The sequence below is a fragment of the Kryptolebias marmoratus genome, linkage group LG12, assembly GCF_001649575.2.
Source record: "Kryptolebias marmoratus isolate JLee-2015 linkage group LG12, ASM164957v2, whole genome shotgun sequence".
In the NCBI taxonomy this organism is placed as follows: domain Eukaryota; kingdom Metazoa; phylum Chordata; class Actinopteri; order Cyprinodontiformes; family Rivulidae; genus Kryptolebias; species Kryptolebias marmoratus.
In genome coordinates, this window is record NC_051441.1 from 10,354,161 (window position 1) to 10,374,346 (window position 20,186).

General features: G+C 38.8%; 2 protein-coding genes across 4 annotated transcripts in view; both read left to right on the top strand.

The window, feature by feature from the left end:
• The first annotated feature begins 2,638 nt into the window (after positions 1–2,638).
• tfap4 (transcription factor AP-4 (activating enhancer binding protein 4)) lies at positions 2,639–11,225 on the top strand. 2 transcript variants are annotated; one of them, XM_017435955.3, is made up of 7 exons: positions 2,644–3,026; positions 5,958–6,123; positions 6,230–6,328; positions 6,415–6,585; positions 6,709–6,858; positions 8,090–8,257; positions 8,366–11,225. In XM_017435955.3, exons 1-7 carry the CDS (start codon positions 2,938–2,940, stop codon positions 8,516–8,518), a joined length of 996 nt encoding a protein of 331 aa, XP_017291444.1. In that variant the 5' UTR covers positions 2,644–2,937; the 3' UTR covers positions 8,519–11,225. The 2 variants fall into 2 exon arrangements, with proteins under 2 accessions (XP_017291445.1, XP_017291444.1); XM_017435956.3 differs by lacking the exon at positions 6,709–6,858 and having other exon boundaries at positions 2,639–3,026.
• A 2,491-nt stretch (positions 11,226–13,716) lies between these two features.
• The window catches only part of srl (sarcalumenin), a 15,541-nt gene continuing 9,071 nt past the window's right edge, over positions 13,717–20,186 (top strand). For both annotated transcript variants that reach the window (XM_017435961.3, XM_017435962.3), the window contains exon 1: positions 13,717–13,871. In XM_017435961.3, coding sequence (XP_017291450.1) covers positions 13,811–13,871 — 61 coding nt within the window. In that variant the 5' untranslated portion in view covers positions 13,717–13,810. The remainder of the gene's footprint in view (positions 13,872–20,186) is intronic.

Here is a 20,186-nt window from a genome sequence, read left to right on the forward strand (position 1 = left end):
GTCCCCGGTTTTCCTCCAAGCTCCCCCTCCTTCTCTGCCTCCCCCCGCCGCGTCTGTCCTCATGGTCATCTCTCTGCTCCTCACAAACATCATCAGCACACCATGATAAAAAAAAACAACAACAATCTTATATTTCTATTTCTAACCCCCGTGTTCGTCATTTTACATTTACGCACTTTTAGGAAATAACTTTATCGGTTGTTCCCCCATCATGATGTGTGGCAGCCTTGTTGAGATTTAATGAGTATTTAAGTCATTTTTGAAGTAAAAATACCAAAAACGGTCTAAAATCTTCAGATACACAGAAGATGTTTCTATTTTTTTTATTATTGTAACTATTTGAATATGTTGAATTTTTAGAAAAGCCAACATTTTCCCCACTTTTTACATTTTTATTATCTGATACTGTTGCAGTTAAGTTCTTTTTCTCGACCCAAAATTGACTTAATCGCTTAAACATTTATGCGTTTTAAATTATCTATAAATTTTAGAAAATCATTTCTGACCGATAGTGACAAATTCTTACCAACGATTTATTACTGGCTTTAATTATTTAGTTCATTTTTTTTAATTGTTATTATTTTATTTATTTTTATTGGACTGATTAGGCCAACTAGTAAACTCTAAAAAAGGCATTTATACAGTTCTATTCGATTTGATTAAGATGTCATCACTGTTAGTAGCAGATAAACTGTAAAGATACAATAATATTTTAGTCTAAACGTGGTGTTGCATCAGTCTTCGAGCTGTTAGAGCATGTTATCGTGAAACTGTATGTTTTCTCCACTCAGTGTGGAAATGCTGGGGGTGCAAACTGTGCACCTCTGGTCTTTAGCAGCCACCACTAGAGGGCGTTAAATAAAAAGATTTAATTACTTGCAGAATGGTTTAGAAATGTTAGTCAATATTTATGCAAAAGCGCTTTCTAAATGGGATATGAAATAGTCTAACATTTTATTTGGTCAAATAAAGAAAATCCTACTTGTAGGTTAGGGAAACAAAAACCAGGAGTGAAGAAAAACCTGCATAGTCTCTCCTTACTGGGATAATACTTTATTTTTCACATTGTTTTGATCCCCCCCTGGATCTTTTTCAAATCAAAAGATTTTAAAAATACAGAAAATAAACATAGGAACTGTTCATGGGGTAAGAAGCACCAATGTGGTAATCCAATTTATTGATTCAAAATCCATCATTAATCACAAAATACAATTTTACATCACATATACAATGAAATAACATGTGAACATGAAATGTGTGCTTCTTCTACAATTCCATCCATCCATCCATCCATTTTCTTCACCTGCTTTTCCATGCAGGCTCACAGGGAGCTGGTGTGTACCTCCAGCCTCACACCTGCTGACAATTTAATGTTATTTAGTTAGTAAGAATAACATTTACAGTGTTTATTCTAGGAGGAATGTGAGCATCTGGAGCTGAAAACCCATGACATATGAACGATGGCATTGTTTGTCTTATAGGAAGAAAAACTTAAAATAGATATCTAAAATAAAAAAGAAAGCCATTTTGATTCTCTAAAATGTTTGTAGACATTATGCATTAAAGCAAACACTGTTTGTACAGCAGGGTGATACTTCTTTGACACTTGAGGTTATGTATTTATTTATTGTAGGTGCTTTAAATTCTTCTACTTTTGTTAACATACCTGTCTGTATTTATAACTATTTCGTTTTAATGTTTGGTATTTTGTTCACATAGAACCGGATGTCGTACACTCAAAGCCAAATACACATGTGGGTACAATAAAGGAGCTCTGCTCTGTTCTATTTTATTCAACTTTTTAAAGGATTTGTAGACATCTTAAACTCATCTTTTACTAATACGATATCAGTTCTAGAGACCTTGAAACATAATGGCATAGATGCCTGCTTTGAATATATGTTATAACAGCCTGCCATACACTCACAATAATTCACCACGCCTCAACAAAAGCTGCTGTTCTCGTTTCCGGTGTCTTTGCTGCGCGCTGTTGCGCATCTAATGAACATGTTTAACGTGGTTGGGGGTAATTTACCCTCCTGTTCAACCACTCTTTGCACCCGAAATGATGAGGAGCACAGAGACGTGCAGTGTGTGTGTGCGTGTGTGTGTGTGTGTGTGTGTGTCAGGCTGCAGCAGCCCTCCCTTCAGTGCGCTGTTGCTGTGCAGCGCGGCCAACCCGTCAGCTGATCTCTGTTGTTCGAGTGTACGCCCCTATAGTAGACCCCATCTTTATTTACTGGGCTGTCAGCCTGCCGGTGTCGTCAGGGCTATTGTGTAAAAATAAAAATAAAAAAGAACAATAAAAAAAAAAACAAAAAAAACAACGTACGACTTAAAGCCATGTGGTTAATAATAAACGCTTCAGCGCGAAGGTTTATGGGTTTATGTTTTATAGGTCCAACTCAAAAAAGACAAGTGAATAGATGCAAGCTATGTGAGAAGAAAATATTTGTTTAAATTAGCTATCATTTTTTGCTAATTTTCAATTTCATCCCATTTAATGCGTTTTCTGACCAATGTATCTTTGCGCTAAATAGTCCTTTGTTTACGCGCAGTCCCCCGTCTCTGCGGAAGGAGGCCCTTTTTTGTAGTGCGGTGTGTGACTCCTACCAGCTGTTTCCCGCCTTGAAAGCCATCCGATCAGCTGCACACACACACACACACACGGTCATGCAGAGGGAGAGAAGGCAAAGGGGGAGGGAGAAAGAGACAGAGGTAGAGCGCCACACACAACGAGGGAACCCCATCAGCTGGAAGTCGAGTAACATTACAATCCTCACTCCGGACGAAGGATTCATATCTTCCCTGAGGATCTAACCCACGTCGGATCACGGGCTTTTTTCTTTTCCTTTTTTTTACCCACGAGGACTGCTTTTTTGTTTTATTTTATTTTTAGTAGGTGGAGGTGGGGGACCAAACTGGCGAGAGGCGAGCATGGAGTATTTCATGGTACCAGCTCAGAAGGTGCCCTCGTTACAACATTTCAGGAAAACGGACAAAGAAGTGATTGGTGGTCTTTGTAGGTGTGTAAACCACATGTGCTTCATTCAATACGATGTGTGTGTGTTATTACTGTAGGAGCTGCGTGGGGACTACATGGCAACAAGCTTCTGATCTGATGTTATTGTGTACGCGACTCACTCACGAGGAGCTGCGGGCATTAATTATCATCAAACACCGGGATTATGTCGGGGCTGAGCGTGTTCGGGTCCCCTGCTAAGATTGTAGCCTCTTCTGTGTGTAATTCTCCACATTTCTTTGCGAAATCGGTGTATTTTGTGGCTAACAAACACAAACCACGTGGTTCCGTGCACACCATGCTGCTCGCTCCGCTCCAGAGCTCATCCCCCGATAAATGTCCTCCGATCATCTCTCACTGTTACCTACAGGAGTTGCGATTGGCAAACGGAATAAATTTTAGCCCTGTCTATTACGGAATCGCCTTAAAGTGTTTGTTCTGCCGCACACGTCGTGGGGGTTGTCGCTATGGCTCAAAGCGAACCGAAGTTATTGTGGGTAGCGCGGCCATGCTTGTGGCTTGTGCTAAAAGTGCTGATGGGGGGGGGCTCTGCTGTTTGTAGCGTTTTATAGCGTCACATTATCATTCACTGCTCAAGTGCAAACGAACAGCTGTGGTCACGTTCGCCCTTACTTGAAGTTGTGATAGTTAAACTGGTGTTTCTGTGCGTCTTGTTCGCGCTATCGAGCCGCCTCCACTGCGTCTTTTCATCCCGCACCTCTCTGCCATGCTGCCTGCCGCATTGTTGTAATGGCGGAGGACACGAAAAGTCTGCGAGGAGCACGGCGGCCGTGTCGGGCGCTGTGATGACGGAAGGCGCTTATTTCGGGGTTTTAAAAATGTATATTTCAGACTGTCTGGTCGCCGAAAGGGGCATTTGATGTTCGCGGGGAGGCAGGAAAAATTAAAAGTGTTATTAATAAGGGGGTGTGTATGTCGCGGAAGGCCCGTCGATACGTCCGCAGCCCTGTTTGTTGAGGGAGGCGGAGGAATCTTTCGCCGTTGCAGCTGCTGCTGGCGTGGGGCATTCTGGGAAATGTAGTTTTGTGTTTGTTTGCCCTCAAATCTTCGCAAAAAACTGTGGAGATTGAATCGCAACGTTTTTGTTGTTGTTTACTTTAAAGAATTTTTTTTACCCGGATTTAAGACTTATAACTTTTAAAATCTCAGACAGACAGAAGCTCGAGACAGCAAAAGTTTCATTTTACACTGACACAGGGTAGATTAAGTAGACATTATGAAATCCAACCGGGTCATTAAAACTATAATTTTTAAAAATGTATTTGATTGTGTATCTGTTAAGTCACTGTTGCATTTAACATGAACAGTGATAGTTCTTATACACTTCTGTGTCCATAATGTTTCTGATTTTTTGTTTTCCTTAAGGCAATTTTACCCCCACATATTTTTACACATCTTAAATTTGTTGGTAGGAAGGGAGAGGACCAAAAATAGTTTGCATATATCTGTGTATATTTAAAAAATATGTCCTGACACTAGAATTATTAGTTGTAAGCTGCATTATGGCAGAATTAAAATGACCATTTCTTTATATTTGTTATGCATCCACAGCAAAAATTTACTTTTACAACTGACTAATATGCTGTGTTCTTATTGTGTGGTGTCTAAAATGCCTAACAGTAGTGAACGTGCTCTTCACAGTTGCAGTCTAACTTAAATATTTACATTTTCTTACATTTGATAAACAAAACCTATAAATCTGAATGGTTTTCTTTTCACTTACAGTAAGAAGTGAGTTCATCTTTTTTGTACTTTTTGTAAAATATTGTCAGTTGATCCTGTGTTAATAAAAGAAGCACCTAATTATTTCATCTTAAGTTGCCTGATGCGATACTTCTGCTTTAATCCAGCCTAACAGGCTCTTCCTCTGTTAGACATGATTAAAGCAGAAGCATCGTAAACAGGCTCTTCCTCTGTACTAGTTGATGTTTGTGAAGTTCAGGCCCAGTTGTTTTGGCAGTGGCTGTGTTTGTTGGATATGCTGCTGCAGTGATGCTTTGTGTATATCTTTACACACTTAACACTCATGCTCGCACACACACGCACAGGTTTTCTGATTTGTGTCTGCACAATTGTTCTCAGTGTTTGCACTGAGGCAGCTGAGTCAGTACAGATAAGAGCTTGGCAGGAGAGAGAGTCCCAGAGATACTGGTGTTGATACAGAGGTTGCTGGAGGATAAAATTTACCCTCAGTTGAATCACAGCAGCTGGCATATGATGTTTTTTCTTTTCAGTTTAAGTATGGTGATATTAAGACTTTTTGCTAACCCTAATTAAATACCTGGAGATGGTAGCTGGAGTTACCTGCAGCAGTAAGATGTTTTATCCTGTGTCCTGCCTCTGAGACACACTGCAGGCGTGTAGAGCCTAACAAGAGCTGGAAGTTTTTTAATTTGATTTGTCCTTGTGTGTTTAATTACACACATATTTTAAATTATGTCTTTATTTCTTTATTTGTAGGGCGAAGGATCGATGATTTATAAAAGACAGGTTAAATTTAATCTTAAATTGTTCCTCTCTACTTAAAGGCCTGCAAATGAAGGTTTCAGTGCAGTGAATACTAGCAATTTGAGCAAGTTTTTTTTTCTTTTTCAAAAGGGGATTTAAATGGATTTAGTAATTCAGGACAATATTACTATAATTTAACAAGTTAGATTTAGGGAATTCCTTACAAAAAGATTGACTTAATCATACCTGAGAAAGCATTTCTCTTTTAAGAATTAAATCTGTTGCTTGGTGAAATATTCTTTAGAAAGTTTGTTGTATATCCTTCTGCACAGGTTTAGTCAAAGGGGCTTTCCAGAATCGTGTTGTCTGTGCTCAGAAGTGTGACATATTTTTCTATTCATTGATAGCTTTTCTTGAGTAATTTACAGTCAGCTGATGGCTTTGTCCCCCTCCTTTCTCCTCTCAGTCTGGCCAACATTCCTTTGACCCCAGAAACAGCCCGGGACCAAGAGAGGCGCATACGCAGAGAGATCGCCAACAGCAACGAGCGTCGGCGTATGCAGAGCATCAATGCTGGCTTCCAGTCACTCAAAACACTCATCCCACACAGCGATGGAGAAAAGCTCAGCAAGGTGGGTCACAAGCAGTGCTTTGAATCGAGCAATGAGTTTGATGTAGCTGTGTATGAAGGTCTGAACTCACTTTCCTACTTTCTTAAGCTGTAACTTTGTTCGTCAGGCTGCCATCCTGCAACAGACAGCAGAGTACATTTTTACTTTGGAGCAGGAAAAAACTCGGCTATTGCAGCAGAACAGTCAGCTCAAACGAATCATACAGGTACAGCATGAGGTTCCATCAGTTGTCTATACTCGGTTTTAGTAGTTATCTAAACCAGATATCACTTTTCTGATTGCTTTCCTCAGGAGTTAAGTGGTTCCTCCCCAAAGAGGAGGCGTGCAGAGGAGAAAGATGAAGGCATTGGCTCACCAGATATTCTGGAGGAAGAGAAGACTGAAGACTTGAGGAGGGAGATGATCGAGTTGAGGCAGCAACTGGAAAAAGAACGCTCAGTCAGGATGATACTGGAAGATCAGGTAATAAACAGCAAAAACACAGACACGGAAAAAAACACAAAAAACACATAAGGGTACACAGTTTCAGATGTCTGGGAAGTGTGGCCACTGACACACTTTGTGTCTCAATTTCTTGCGTGTCAGATGCGTTCCCTGGATGCTCAGTTGTACCCAGAAAAACTGAAGGCCATTGCCCAGCAGTTCCAGGAGCAGCAGGCCCAAACACAAAGCCTTGTTTGTTTGCAGCAGCAGAAACAGCTGGAGAGGGACCTCACTCCAGCCCACAGCCCTCAGGTTCATTTACATCTCATTCTGGTTTAGATAAACATTAGCATACCTTTTAAGTTTCACTCTCGTTGAGTAAATGTAGTCTTGGGCTCATAAACCTAAATTCATCAGCTAACAATCACCAAACATCCCTCTCTCCTCCTGTATGAGTAATTTATATCAAAACATTTTACATTTACGGCATATAAACACACAACTAGACTAACCTTTAGACTTCACAGAAACATGGTTGCAGATGACAGTCCCCTCCACGTCCACAGTAAGAGCTGTCAACAGCTCTGACAGTTTTACAGTGTGTCGAATGAGCCGCTCACACGCCTCTGTGTCCTGGTCGTTCCTGCCGTGACAGCCGGAGTGTCCTTTTCTGAGCGCTCAGCCTAACTGAAAGTGATGCCAATCACTCATCTTATATCTGTCCGTCCGCATCACCCTGACCGTATTAGACCTTGTAGAAATAAGTACTTTTACCCCTAGTTTCATCAATCTGTATTGCTGTCACGACACTTGAAGATGACGAGTTAACCAGTGATGGATGTTCTTTGATGTGACATTTTCAGCTTGAATCGGTTGCCACAACGACTCTTCTGATTTCTGAAGAAGTCGTAGCCTTTTTGTTTCATTGTGATTTCAAAATGAACTCTGGTTATTGCCAGAAAATAAACCTTTCTAGGTCAAAGTACCTAAACATATTAAACCAGTTTTTCAAGAAAACAAACGTTGTTGTTACAAGATAATAACATAAATAATTTATGTTGAGATAATCTTATGAGAATTATTATGTTCTCACTTAGTTTCTGTAAAAAGAAATTAAATCCTCATCAGACATTTTGGCAATGATTAAAATACAAAAGGTTTTGTTATGGTACTTTTAGACCATGAGATGTAGTTGTGGGCTGCTTGTTCTGGGTGAACAATGAGCTTTTAAAGCCTCTGTAGGGAGATTAGTAATATTGCAGAAGCTGTTTTTAAAAAGAAATTGCAGTGTGAGCTGGGCGTGACTTTTAAATATGTGTTACTGAATGCTCATGTTGCTCTAAAGCAAAATTAATATTATTTTATAGAGTGGAGACATGAGTATGTTCTCCAAACATCTGACCTGTTTAGTGTGCAGTAGAACACTATATTTCAGCTTGTTTGTGTATATTTGTATTTTTTGGTGCATGTTTGGTGTGAAGTCTGTATGTTAGGGTCATTTGTTAGTAAAATTAAGTGCAATGAATGCTTTTTTTTTAACCAGGTGTTGGCTCCTGCTACTCCACCTGCACCTACACATCATGCTACAGTCATCGTTCCTGCACCTGCTCAGACTCCTCAACCCCATCATGTTACCGTGGTAACCATGGGCCCAACATCAGTTATCAATTCGGTGTCCACGTCTCGGCAGAATTTGGACACTATCGTTCAAGTAAGCCATGTTTCTTTTCTTTTTTTTTAAGAAAACTGTTGCCTGGGGTATTTGAATACCACTAGAGGGAGCTTTTGTCAGCGATATATGTCTTGACTTTTCTTCCAGGCAATCCAGCACATCGAGGGCACCCAGGGCAAAGCCTTTGAGGAAGAGCAAAGAAGGGCAGTTATCGTCACCTCTGGACGCGTCCTCTCTGACGCGGCGGGCTCAGATACGGCCTCAAACAGCGACGGGCCCGATGACTGTTCACTGCCTTGAGTTCATCCCTGAAATCTCGCGTATCACACACTTGCACACACACTTATATACAAAAGGCCCAAGCAGACCAGCGCTACAGGAGGCTACAAAGTCACAGGACTCTTGTTCTGTGGACAGGGCTGGTAGTCTGATTGAAGCACTCATTTTTACTTTTTTTATTTTCCTTCATCTTCTTCTACCTTTCAAGATGCACCAAGTTTAACCGTGATAGGCAATCAAATTAGGTTTACACTCATATACACTCACACGCTGCAAATTTCTTTGCTTATCTTTCTTCCCTGCTCATTTAATCACTCACACAACTTATTTCTCTTCATGAATCTATAGAAAGCTTATTAGAGCTACTACTTTGCTGACTGATTTTTTTTTTAAATAAATACTCTGTCAAACTGGATACTAGAGTTTCAAAACCCTGCTAAACATCTCTATTAGCTACCAGGACTGTTGTTTTTCTGCAGTCCTGAAACCGTGTGACTAATCAAAAGAACAAGTTGATGAACAGCCCAGTGGTGTGGCAGCACTATCCAGCATTTGTGCATATTTATGAAGATGGACATCCTTTAGAAACCTATTCACTTGAGACCCATCTGAGCTGTTTGGAAAGACACTGTGAGCTTGCAAGACTGTCCTGAAGTTCCACCTGTAATGCTTTGTGTTGGAAGAACATGTTATTTTACTGTTGTCAAGTCTTTTTCATGTTTTATAAAGGCTCTGCCAGAAAGTAAAGAAGAAGAAAAAAAGTAAATTTAAAGCTGTTTTTATGGCTCAATGGTGCTCATAAGAAAAAGAGTGCACTTTTAGGCTCACAACTCTTTTTTTTTTTTTTTTTTTTTGGCTGGCTTTTGTTTTTGCTGGGCTGGGTTCCCAGTAATCCCACATATGTATTTGGCCTGATCTTCCTTTTATTCATTGCCTGACAAAAACAATATTGCATTGACATTTTTAAAAAATCCTTCTTGTTTGGGTTTAACAGCACCTGGCCTGGATAATAAGCTAATTTGTGGACTGTATTGAGAAAAATCAGCAAGTATGTGTGTTGTATCCCTTAGTGTTTTGAAGGTACAGGGCTTAGTGGTGCCCTGGACTCTGGCAGTCTCCAACAGCACCACTTTTGCCTTGAAATGAAAAACTCTCATACAAATATGACATACAATCACTTGTTTGCTCACTCTTATGAGCTTTTTCTGTTTCACTCCCTGTCAGTGTAATTCTGGATTATCACCAAAACAGAAAATGTTGAAAATATGAGGTAAATGCCTCATGGGTTGTTGAGTGTGTCTCATGTGGGTGACTGGATAGACAACACATGCTCTATGCATTTCCTAACATAAATCACATGTCATTTTGTGCATTTTCAGTTAACTGTACTGTGCTACTTACATGATTTAGCTCAAGTTTTACCTTAAAATGTGCTTTTTAGCCTGGAAGTCTTGGTTTACAGACTGATTGAGTTGTAGCAAAGTGAGAGGGGTTGCAGCTTGCCTTATTATTAGCCCCACAGCTGCAGGGAGACCAGCCTTAACACAGCCCAGGGGTCTTAGAGACATACCTGAACACTTTAACCAGGCCACTGGTTTTCTCTTCACCTTTCCAATCAGGCTCGGAAACATCCAGGGTGTGTTAGCATTTATATTCCTAGTTATATCTAATTGCAGTTTTTGATTATATTTGCCTCTAAAGTAAACAAGTCGCTAGTATGCAAGTGATATTCAAGGGATCTTGAATATCATTCAAGTGTTCAAATATGTCTAAATATTGAAATCTGGTTTGAAAATATTAGTGTGAGCTGTAAAAGGCAGACTATGTGGAAAAGCTTCCACAATAAGACATTCCATAATTTTTTTAGTTTGCAATTAAAACTGGTAACATTTAGGCTTTTTGACATGTCACAGCATGAGGTAGCTTCCTCACGCCCCCCTGCATCAGTGCACAGACGGAGCTTTGAGCTGCTGGACAGACCGTGTGTTTGACTGAACACTCCTCATCATGATGTATGTCATTGAATTACCCTTTAAGCCTGTTGATGTCAGCTGCACTGAAACAAGTCAAATTGAATCACGGGACACGTGTCTTCATAGGAAAGGGGATTCCTGGATGTGGAAAATGTGCTCTGCTTTTTGCGGAGCATTCTCTCGTTCCTCTCAGTATCTGTATTGGAAGGTTTTCTGCTGAATCCCAGAACTGGGTTATTTCCAATTGTTTGGGTGTTTTTTTTTACACTCTGTATTCTATGTTACAAAACTTTATGTGGACATATCAGATTATTAGATTAGCGGGGAGGGCCTTGGGAAAAGTAAATGGGGTGAAGATTACAAAGCACTTACTGTAATTTGCTTCCTTATGTGTAAAGGAGCATCTCTTCAGCTGAAGCTCTTGAGGTTATGAGTAAAAACCGCACAGCTGTGTATCCCCCCCCCAGTCCATTCTTGTCAGTCCTCCTACATCTTGTCCCATTTACTCCTTACATCTTATTTTGTTCTTTTGCATATTTTATCCTGTCTTCATGTATTGTCAGTATCTTTCACACATTTCGCAGTTCAGTTTCTTCCCTCTTGTTTTTTGTTCTCTGTACATTTGTTTTAGATCCGTTGATGCATACGGTCATTAAGAAGCTATTTTTTTTCTTTTCAAGAAAAGTTTTGGGGATAAAGAGGCTTGTGCCTTTGTAAAGACAGAATAATAAAGTTTGTACTTTGTTTTTTAAACATTTGGCCTTGTTGTGAGATTTTTTTTTTCTTACTTGAATATAATTATTTCAAACAAACACTGGTTGACCTGATCAAATTCCAAATATTACAACAACAACATAAATGACTAAATTAGTCAGTTTTTCTGTTCTGGTAGAAACTACCACTCGAACAGTACAGTAGATGCACAAGTGTCTGTTCCTGATTGGTGGACAGGATGCTGAAGCGCCCCCCACCTCCCCTCTCTCCTGCACAGCAGCTCATTGCTAAATTAAGACCGACCACCTTCTTTGTGTCAGTTAAAATGCACACCAGCGACAGTGGGTGGCATCTTTTGCCATCATTCTTTGACATGCAGTAATCTTTTCAAAGCCCCTTGTTTCCACCCTCAGATCTTCACTCATATATGCTTCTGGTTTTGATGTTTGGAGGCAGCAAAACATTTTGTTCTAGCAAATTAAATTTGATATTGCGTAAACAATTTCCAACAGACATAAAATGTTAACAGCGAGAGGCTTTGTTTGATACCAGTGACATGTTTCAAAAAAGGAAACTTAAACAAGATGGAAAAAAGTCATTTCAAATTACGCAGCTTCTGAAAACTAATAAGGTGAATTTGCAAAACGATTTACATTATTGAAAATACAAAAAGAGCATCCCAAATGATTTGAGTGTTAGAAATAAAGATAGGCAGGAATTTATTACTTTTTGAAAACTAAGTCTAAATAGTTATCACATTTCATTGAAACAAACACATAAAAATAGCTAATAATTTACTAGTTGTAATATTAGTAAAACTAAAAGAAATTTAAAAAAATGTACATGGTCATGATCTTCAGGTCCTCAAGCTGTGCTTTTTTAACCCTCCTGAAGCCCTTGTAACTAGGGATCTGAACACAGGAGGATTAAGCAAGACTTGCTCATTTTGATGTTAAATGTCCAAGCACTCTGAGAACCTTTTGCAGCCCAGCTTGGAGTAAAACACTACAGAAAGATTAAAAATATCTGAATGAAAAAATAAGAGAAAGGGGTGCCTGAATTGTAAAGTAGTTTAAATCCTATTTCAGGATTGATTATTCATTTCCATTTCACTTTCAAAATCATGGCATTTGTCACAGGACATGATAAAGCTGAAGAACCCAGACACAGAGAGGAGCAGAACAATTTTTAAAAGATTTAATTATTGCAAGGTGATAGAATAAATGCTGTAGCAGGAGAATTTAACTTACATGCATCCAGTGAAGATAATGAGTTAATTTTATGATGACTAAATAACTTGCCACCCAAACAGAGGAAGGGATGGTGGTCATGATTACAATAACATAATAATATTGTAACAATGGGGTGGTGTTGGAAACCCAAGCAGGCAGGCAGATATAATTCCTCCACATTTATTTTACTTACAAACAAACAAACAAGGAGTCTACATATAAGGATCTGACAGAGCAAGAATAAAAACCAGGCTCTTCTATCTGCTGGAAGGCCTGATTAGTGAGTGGATGCAGCTGAGATGATTACAGATGAACAACAAGTGTGTGTGACAAGGCAAACAGGGAAGATGTGGAAAAACTATGGAAATGGAACAAATGCAAAACCTGCCAGGCTGAACAAGTAACAGAAATGAGAAACAAGAACACTGGCACAAAAACAAACAGGATCAAATAATGTACTAAATTGATGCATTCCATGTTAAAAACTGAATATGGGGCTTAGATACATGTAAGACGGTTTTATGTGTCTGAGTAAATCAAGTCTTTGTACAATGATTGCTGAAATTATGAGCTGCTTTTTCCATAACAGAAACTGTGAAGCTGCACAAAACAAGAAAGTCAGCCAGAAAAAATCAGTTGTCAAAGAGAGTGCCATTTGCATTTGGCAGGAAAAGAGCTTATAAAAGCTAACCAAAAGCACAGATTCTCATGAACAATTAATCTTGCACACACACACAGGTTCCCACCACCAAAGAAGCTCCTTGGGATTAAGGAGTTTTTATGCTCCAAAATGAACATGAACATGCTTCCAAAGTCACTTGAGATGGACTTGGTGGGGTAAGAAACTCCTGCCATATTTTAGGATTCATTTGCAGCTGAGATGTTGATTCCAAAGAAACTGAGAGATTATGCCCACCACTTTGTGTCTGCCTGAGGGTGATAAAACAGTAATCCACCAGCTTTCAGATGTGTGAGGGATTCTAAGATCACTCAGAGGTTTTAATGCTCCACACTTTCATCAGCGCTCTCATTCCTGATTCTCACACTTTCTCATGGTGATAAGCTTCACTGACATGGCAGTGTGTTTTAAATTATAAATTTTTAATCTAGTCAAATTTACAGCTGTTTATTTAGGCATTGTTTGATAAAATGGTATACAAAGAAGATGCTTCTTGCACTGATGTCGAACTGTAGCTTCTCGAAAAAGAAGCGTTAGTTGTTTGTGGTACTACAGCCTGTGTGGCGCTCTTGTAACACCTCAGACGCTGGGATCTCAGCCCCTCCACCAGCTGGCACTCTCTGTGCTCCACCTCTTCTGGTTGCATGTACTTTAACCTTCCTGCCTTGGAATATATAGTTTGTGAGACCAGATCAGAGTTCTCCTGGCAGCCATCATGAAGGGTACAGTCTCGATCTGCTGTTTCCTCACCCTGCTGATTTTGCAGGCCACAGCAGGTAAGACTCGGAAGCATTTCAGTAAAAAAAAAACTTATTTTATAGAAGAGGATGCTTTGTTAAATAATATTCTTATATTCTGTTGATGAATAAATTGATGATAATGTGTAATTTTAGAGGCTGGTGTAATGAACGTGCCAGAAAGAAGTTATCATATAATGAGAAGTTAAGCTGTTCTGCTGGCTTTTGTATCCTGAGGAAGTTATTGGCTAGAAATGGCACTGACTTAAACAACCAGCCAAGGATAGACAGAAATGTCAACATGTTTTCTCTGTAGGCTAGACTATTTAAAATCGGTTTCCATTTGCAGTTGGCACCTGTTCCCATTTCTAAATTGCTGAAAAGTATTTAAATCACTAATTACAAAACAAACATTTGTATCTTTGATTGCGTGTTTGTTTCATTTCTCGTTGTGGTGAGTTTTTGGAGGAGGGACATTCAGTAAAGCTGTTCAGCCTCTGCTGTGGCCTGACAGCATGTCAGCTGTCCAAAGGCATGGCACCAGCTGATGGAAAGTCTTAGTCTAACCGAGGAGAGCAGGACGGCCACGTGGGAGAATTAAGAGATACTGATTCAATGATACAGGCTTTTCTCTTTGCTCTTGAGTTTCATTTGCCACATTGACGATTTACTGTTTATTTTTTATTGGTAGTTGACAACATATTAAAAAATAACTTTATTACAGTTGTTATGATCATGTGAAGTACCCTAAGATGAATTTCTTAAATAATTATTGAGAGGATAACCCAGTGTGAGGACTGATCTCTGAGTCATATTGGTGCAGTTATTGTTACCCTTGTCTGTCACCCCTGCCCGTCCTTGGGGTGGCGTTCAGCTCCACAATCCGTAACTGGGTTTCTGTATTCCAGCCTTCTGTCAGGTGTCTAAGATTGGAAAGCCTGAAACCCAACACTGTCCACTGCAGTTCCTCCCTCCCTTCAAACCCCCACCAAACTTTTAACCTCCTCCCCTCCCCTTCCCAAACATCATGCTTTGCTTTAGATACGCTGCACAGCTGCTGTCTCTCTGCACTGTCACAATTGCAATTTATTCCCAGCAGCTGGCCTTTTAGGGTCATGCATTCTCCAGGCAGGAGGGGCTGGGCTGTGGCTGCAGCTCACGTTTTCACAGAGCCCCCCTGCATGCTTGTGCAGGTGCGTGTCGGGTGCCTCAATCTCTAAATTTGATAAAGTGGGTACATGGGAATTGTGGAGTCCCTACCACTCATGTAAATATTTGCATAGGTTTGATTACTGTCAGGAACTTTGATTATTTAATTAGGATCTGAAAGAGTAATTTCCTTCTAAATCAAAAAGATATTATAATTTAACTATTATAATATTTTATATTTTTTGATATTTTGAAATCTTATTTTCATTAACACAGCCTCTTAATTACCTTGCCAGTGTACACTTTATAAACTGATGGTTATGTTTGCATGATCTTCTTCTTCTTCTAATATTTTCCTTGGTCACCACTGGCCTCATTTGTTTCAGTATCAACAAACAAAAATCTGGTAGTTTTTTTTCTGAAACAGTTTATTGGATTTTATTGTTACTTTTTTTTTGCATGAGACTTAATTTCAAGAATATGTTTTATATTTGACTAAACAAACATGTGTTTCTGTGACATGTAGCGATCAGCTTTTATTAAACTGGCACACCTGGCCTCATTTTACTGATCTGGTTTTATATTACACTGTTATTCTGGCTGAAAATCTTTGATATTCTTGCAAGAGGTTTCCCAGGCAGCATCCAAAAAAACAAAAAGTCAGAATCTTACAATGTTGTATTTTTATTCCCCACTTAAACGCTTTCTATTTTCAGCATGCAAAAATCTGCTTTAGTAACCAAAGTTTGCACAGAGGAGACATTGAATATTAAAGAATGCTCCATGTGATCCCCTCTAAAGACACGTGGCATGTCTGGGACATCCCTTTGCTGTAGTAGTAGAAGAGGGAACACACCAGTTGTGCTAAATGGCATTACTCTTCCTTAAGACAACACCCCAAGGGCACCTGACGTCCTTTGAACAAGGATATAAGCTTTAGATAAACACCTCAGCGTAAAGTCCCTTTGCCCTCTGACTTTCTTTGAAATTGGTTTGCTTCTTGGTGAACTCTTAAAGGGCAAAGAATAGGAATGGATGTGAATCACATAAGTCTGAGCTACTGGTGATTTCTTTTTCTATATCTTTGTAAAACAAATTTAAATCTAATCTAATCTGACTTTCTAGTTTTTGTCTGAATATCACAAAGAAAGCGACAGAGCAAATTTAATTCAAAACTAAGTTGCATTTCTTATCAGAAGCAAAAGTTTTAAGGAAATTCATTTAGTGTTTTATGTGTTTTGAATGAGTATAACTTTAAAACTTGCACTTGTTGTCCCAGTGGAAGACATCTCCCTCAGATAACCTGTGTTATAAAATTTCAGCTCTATTAGATGTGGATGTCTGAGTCTTCATTCTGACAAACAGTCAGAATCCTAAAATAGGCAGCAGTCGGCCTGCCTCCTCTTCTGTCTAACTTCTGAACCATTGTGAGACTATTTCTGACAACCGTGGGGAGCACTAGCTCCACAAGCTGTGCCACCTGTTGCCATCCATGACGTCTTTTCACTACAAGTTAACTATCCTCACACCTGACCCTCGCTTAAGAAGAAATTGTGCATTTTAAGGTTGTAGATTTAATGACATTCTTAATCTTTGAAAATGGTATACTCCATCTCTTTCCCAATCAAGCAAAATAAATTAGCCTTTCTTTGTTACATTAAAGTTTCTAAAATCTATTACTGTTATAAAACTAAAAGTTACATAAAAATGTAATTTACTCCTTTTAAACTAGAATGAAATTACGCCATTGATCTTACCAGTGGAATCTCTTGACCTTTTTTAAAATTTGCCTGAATTCTCAAGTGCTCAAGTTAAATCCTCTAACAGGGGGTTCCAGGCCTGCTGCTCTAATCATATTCAGTTTAATTAAATTTACCTTCCCTGTGCTGCAAGTGGAACATGATCCCAAGGCTTCACATAAATAGATATATTTAATACACCACAGTGTGTAAACAAATATAACACTCATGCATGAGTCCGCAGCACAAATACATTAAAATATTAATCTTTTTAATTCAACATGTTATGTCATGTGCATTTCTGTTTTCACTAAATGACTTTTGCAATTAATGTTTTTTTTATATTTTTGATCACTGAACCGAGTATCTATATCAGAGGTATGACCTATGCCTCTGAGAGGCAATGGTCGGCTTAAATCGGCAACATTGCTGCAGAATGTGCAGATGCCATCAGAATGTTTTCCCAAACTAAGGGAGGGTTGTGTGGCAACGAGCTCAAAGAAGACACGTGGCTCAGGCTGCAGATGTCCAGGGTTCAGCTCTCCTGGCACCTGCAGGGTTAATTTGGAGCTGTGATACTAGACTCGCCATCCTGTGGCCATCTCTGATCTTTGTGGAGTTCTGACGCAGAGCCTCTGGGGACTGACCGGTTTGGGAAGGTGTTAACAAGTTCACAGCAGTTAGACACACTCAAGAAGCGAGTGTTAAAAGACGTGACTCTTGTGAGAGGTGAGGCAAATTGTAGCTGCTTCAGTTAGCTTTGAGTGCTTCAGTGATAAGTTAATGAAGCGTGGAAAAGATGAGCTCTGCCAAAAGCCACTTCAGCCTCAGTGGATTCACCATCATTGTGATTTACCATAGACAATACCTTTGCCAACATTAATTCACAAGCATTATAAGAATTTGAAAAAAAAAACAATTTTCTTTTCAACTGTATTCTGTACTTTCTGAATAATAAACATAAAATATTTATCTTAACATGTCCAAAGTATAGCAATACATGGTTTTGAAAAATACATTTTTCATGTATTTACCCACAACCACCTTTTATTTTAGCCTCTAACCCTTTTGGTGTCTCTTGGTCTTGCACTGTGCTGGGAATAACATCACACACTTATTTTTAGCAAGTTGACTTGGTGAGAATCAGCACTGTTGTGTTATTCTTTAACCAGCTATGTGTCACTGTTGCTACTCAGCAAAGAAATGACTTTTGTTTAAGTTAAAGCTGAAGCCAGATGTCAGTGGGGTTTTTTTGTTTTTTTTTTCAAATAATCCTTAACTCTATCATTCATCAGTGCAAATCCTCAAATGCATAATTTGGTTTTTATAGTCTGAAATACCATGAAATATTTGATTATCTGCATGCCAATCAAACTGTATTTTAAAATGGGTTTCTCATAAGATGTTTTGTTAGTGGGTCCAGATCATTTTATTAAGTTTGAACATATTTAACTTTGAAAGGCCCGCTTGTTTCCTGCTTGTAAACAAACATGCTGCCATGATTTTACTCGTCATTTGATGCATCATTGGTTTTGGCCAAAGCAATGTGCCATTCTGACTCAGGGCCAAAAATACTAGAAATCATGGCCTACATGGCCGACTGGTGTAAGGATGCCACAGCAGTGGTTGTGTTGGTGGTGATGGTGGTGTGTGTTTATTATTAGGTGTAGCAAACAAAGTCATCATTCAACTTTGTCTCGTTGTGATGGAAGTTTGATTATGTAGATTAAACTGTGTTTCATGAAAGATTCAAATCACCTTCGGATTTTTTTGTGCTTCTCATCAAGCATTTCTTCAAATTTGCCTGTACATCAAAGAAAAAAATCCTTGTAGTAGAGCAAGTAATGAAACATTTGCTTGGAAGTTGGCACATATTTATTTAAAATGATGGATGATTGTGGTAATCTGACAGAAGCAATGCTAAATTTTGACAGAATCGTACATTTAAAGATCAAAAAATTATTTTTGTGTGTAAATTATTCAGTCTGAACAACTTATTCAGAAAGGCAAATCCCAGATTCCACACTTTCATGGCCACTCTACTACTAAGAACAATACTTTCTCCCTTCAGCACCAGAACAAGCATTTCCTGCTTTTACAATCTTCTTTGCAGTCATTTTTGGTTTTATACAACTGTACACTAAATGGAATGTCAGGTTATATAAAACATTGTCATATTTTCTTAGAAATAAGTTACAGATTTATTTTAGGCTTTACAAATGTATTTCTAGTATAATAAATTGAACAAATGTCTGCTGATATGAAGCACATGTATAGTGTGTAAAACAAAATTCAGAACATGTCACATGTGTCCCATATTATATTTTACAACTTAATAACTGTAATGAAAGTTTTTAAAGCACCTACTACATTAAGGTACTACTACGACCGGCACTTCCTTAAAGCTCCAAAGTGTAAAAGCTGTGGCAGATTTGTTGTAGTGCTGTGTGGGAGGTGTGACACAAAGCTCATTCTAAGGCCTGGACACACAAGGACAGACCTCACTGCCTAAATAAGTCTGTGATTGGTGGGTAAATATAGCTGATAAGAGACAGAAGATTGCACATCATTGTCTCTATTACTGAAGGGAGCACTACATTCGGCTCCAACCTCTTTAGGAAACCGGGGAAGTCCCTGTTTATGTCAGACTTTTTTCTTTGCTGTGTGTTATAAAGCCCATGGAGATGCCATGTCTTTGTCTGTTTATTTTAAGCATTTGCTTTCTAATTTAGGAACTGATTGTACTGACAGCTGTGATCAAAGTAATCCGATAGGTTCAGAGGAGGACATGACAAGTGAAGCAAATATGATCTCTCAGATTCTCTGCCTCCATTCCCACTGACTGTTATACATAAACTAAAAACAACTATAGTGGACTATAATGAAAAATGAATTATATTTATGTACAATTAAAATAATCAGATCCTACTTGGTGAAATGTATTTTTTTAACTCGACAATGAAATTATTTTTTAAGAGATCGGTTTAAAAGTTTGAGTGAAATAGACTAAGGAACAATAAGACATTTTATTTCAACCTTAATTTCCAAAAGTTGCTAAAAATACATTTGTTTTGTAGTTTTCCAAGATTAAATTTAAATATTAAAAAATAAACTGTTATCACTAGTACAAGCTAGGTGTCACTATTCCCAAAGTTTTTAAGTTCAAACCGCCTCAAAACAAAAGGAAAATAACTACAGAACTGGTTATTTTTTTCCCTTACTGTGTTCAGACCAGGGGTGGAAATTAGCACCCGCCACCGGCCAAATGCGGGTAAATATTTGAAGTGGCGGTTGAATTTTATCAACACACGCCACTGTGGCGGGTTGGCAATTTGAACAGAAAATGTGTTATTTGTCCTCTTGACATATAGGGGGCAGCAATGTGCTCGAGTTGCTGCTGTTACGTCGAGCCGCGTTCCCCCATCAGATACGGTTCCCCCTGCGTCTCCGTAAATAATGACTTATC

What these genes read in the sequence shown, in the direction of transcription:
- tfap4 (XM_017435955.3), top strand. Translation starts at nt 2,938, where the DNA reads ATGGAGTATTTCATGGTACCAGCTCAGAAGGTGCCCTCGTTACAACAT. An exon ending in GGATGATACTGGAAGATCAG is followed by an intron (nt 6,586 to 6,708) that starts GTAATAAACAGC and finishes CTTGCGTGTCAG; the next exon opens with ATGCGTTCCCTGGATGCTCA. An exon ending in ATTTGGACACTATCGTTCAA is followed by an intron (nt 8,258 to 8,365) that starts GTAAGCCATGTT and finishes CTTTTCTTCCAG; the next exon opens with GCAATCCAGCACATCGAGGG.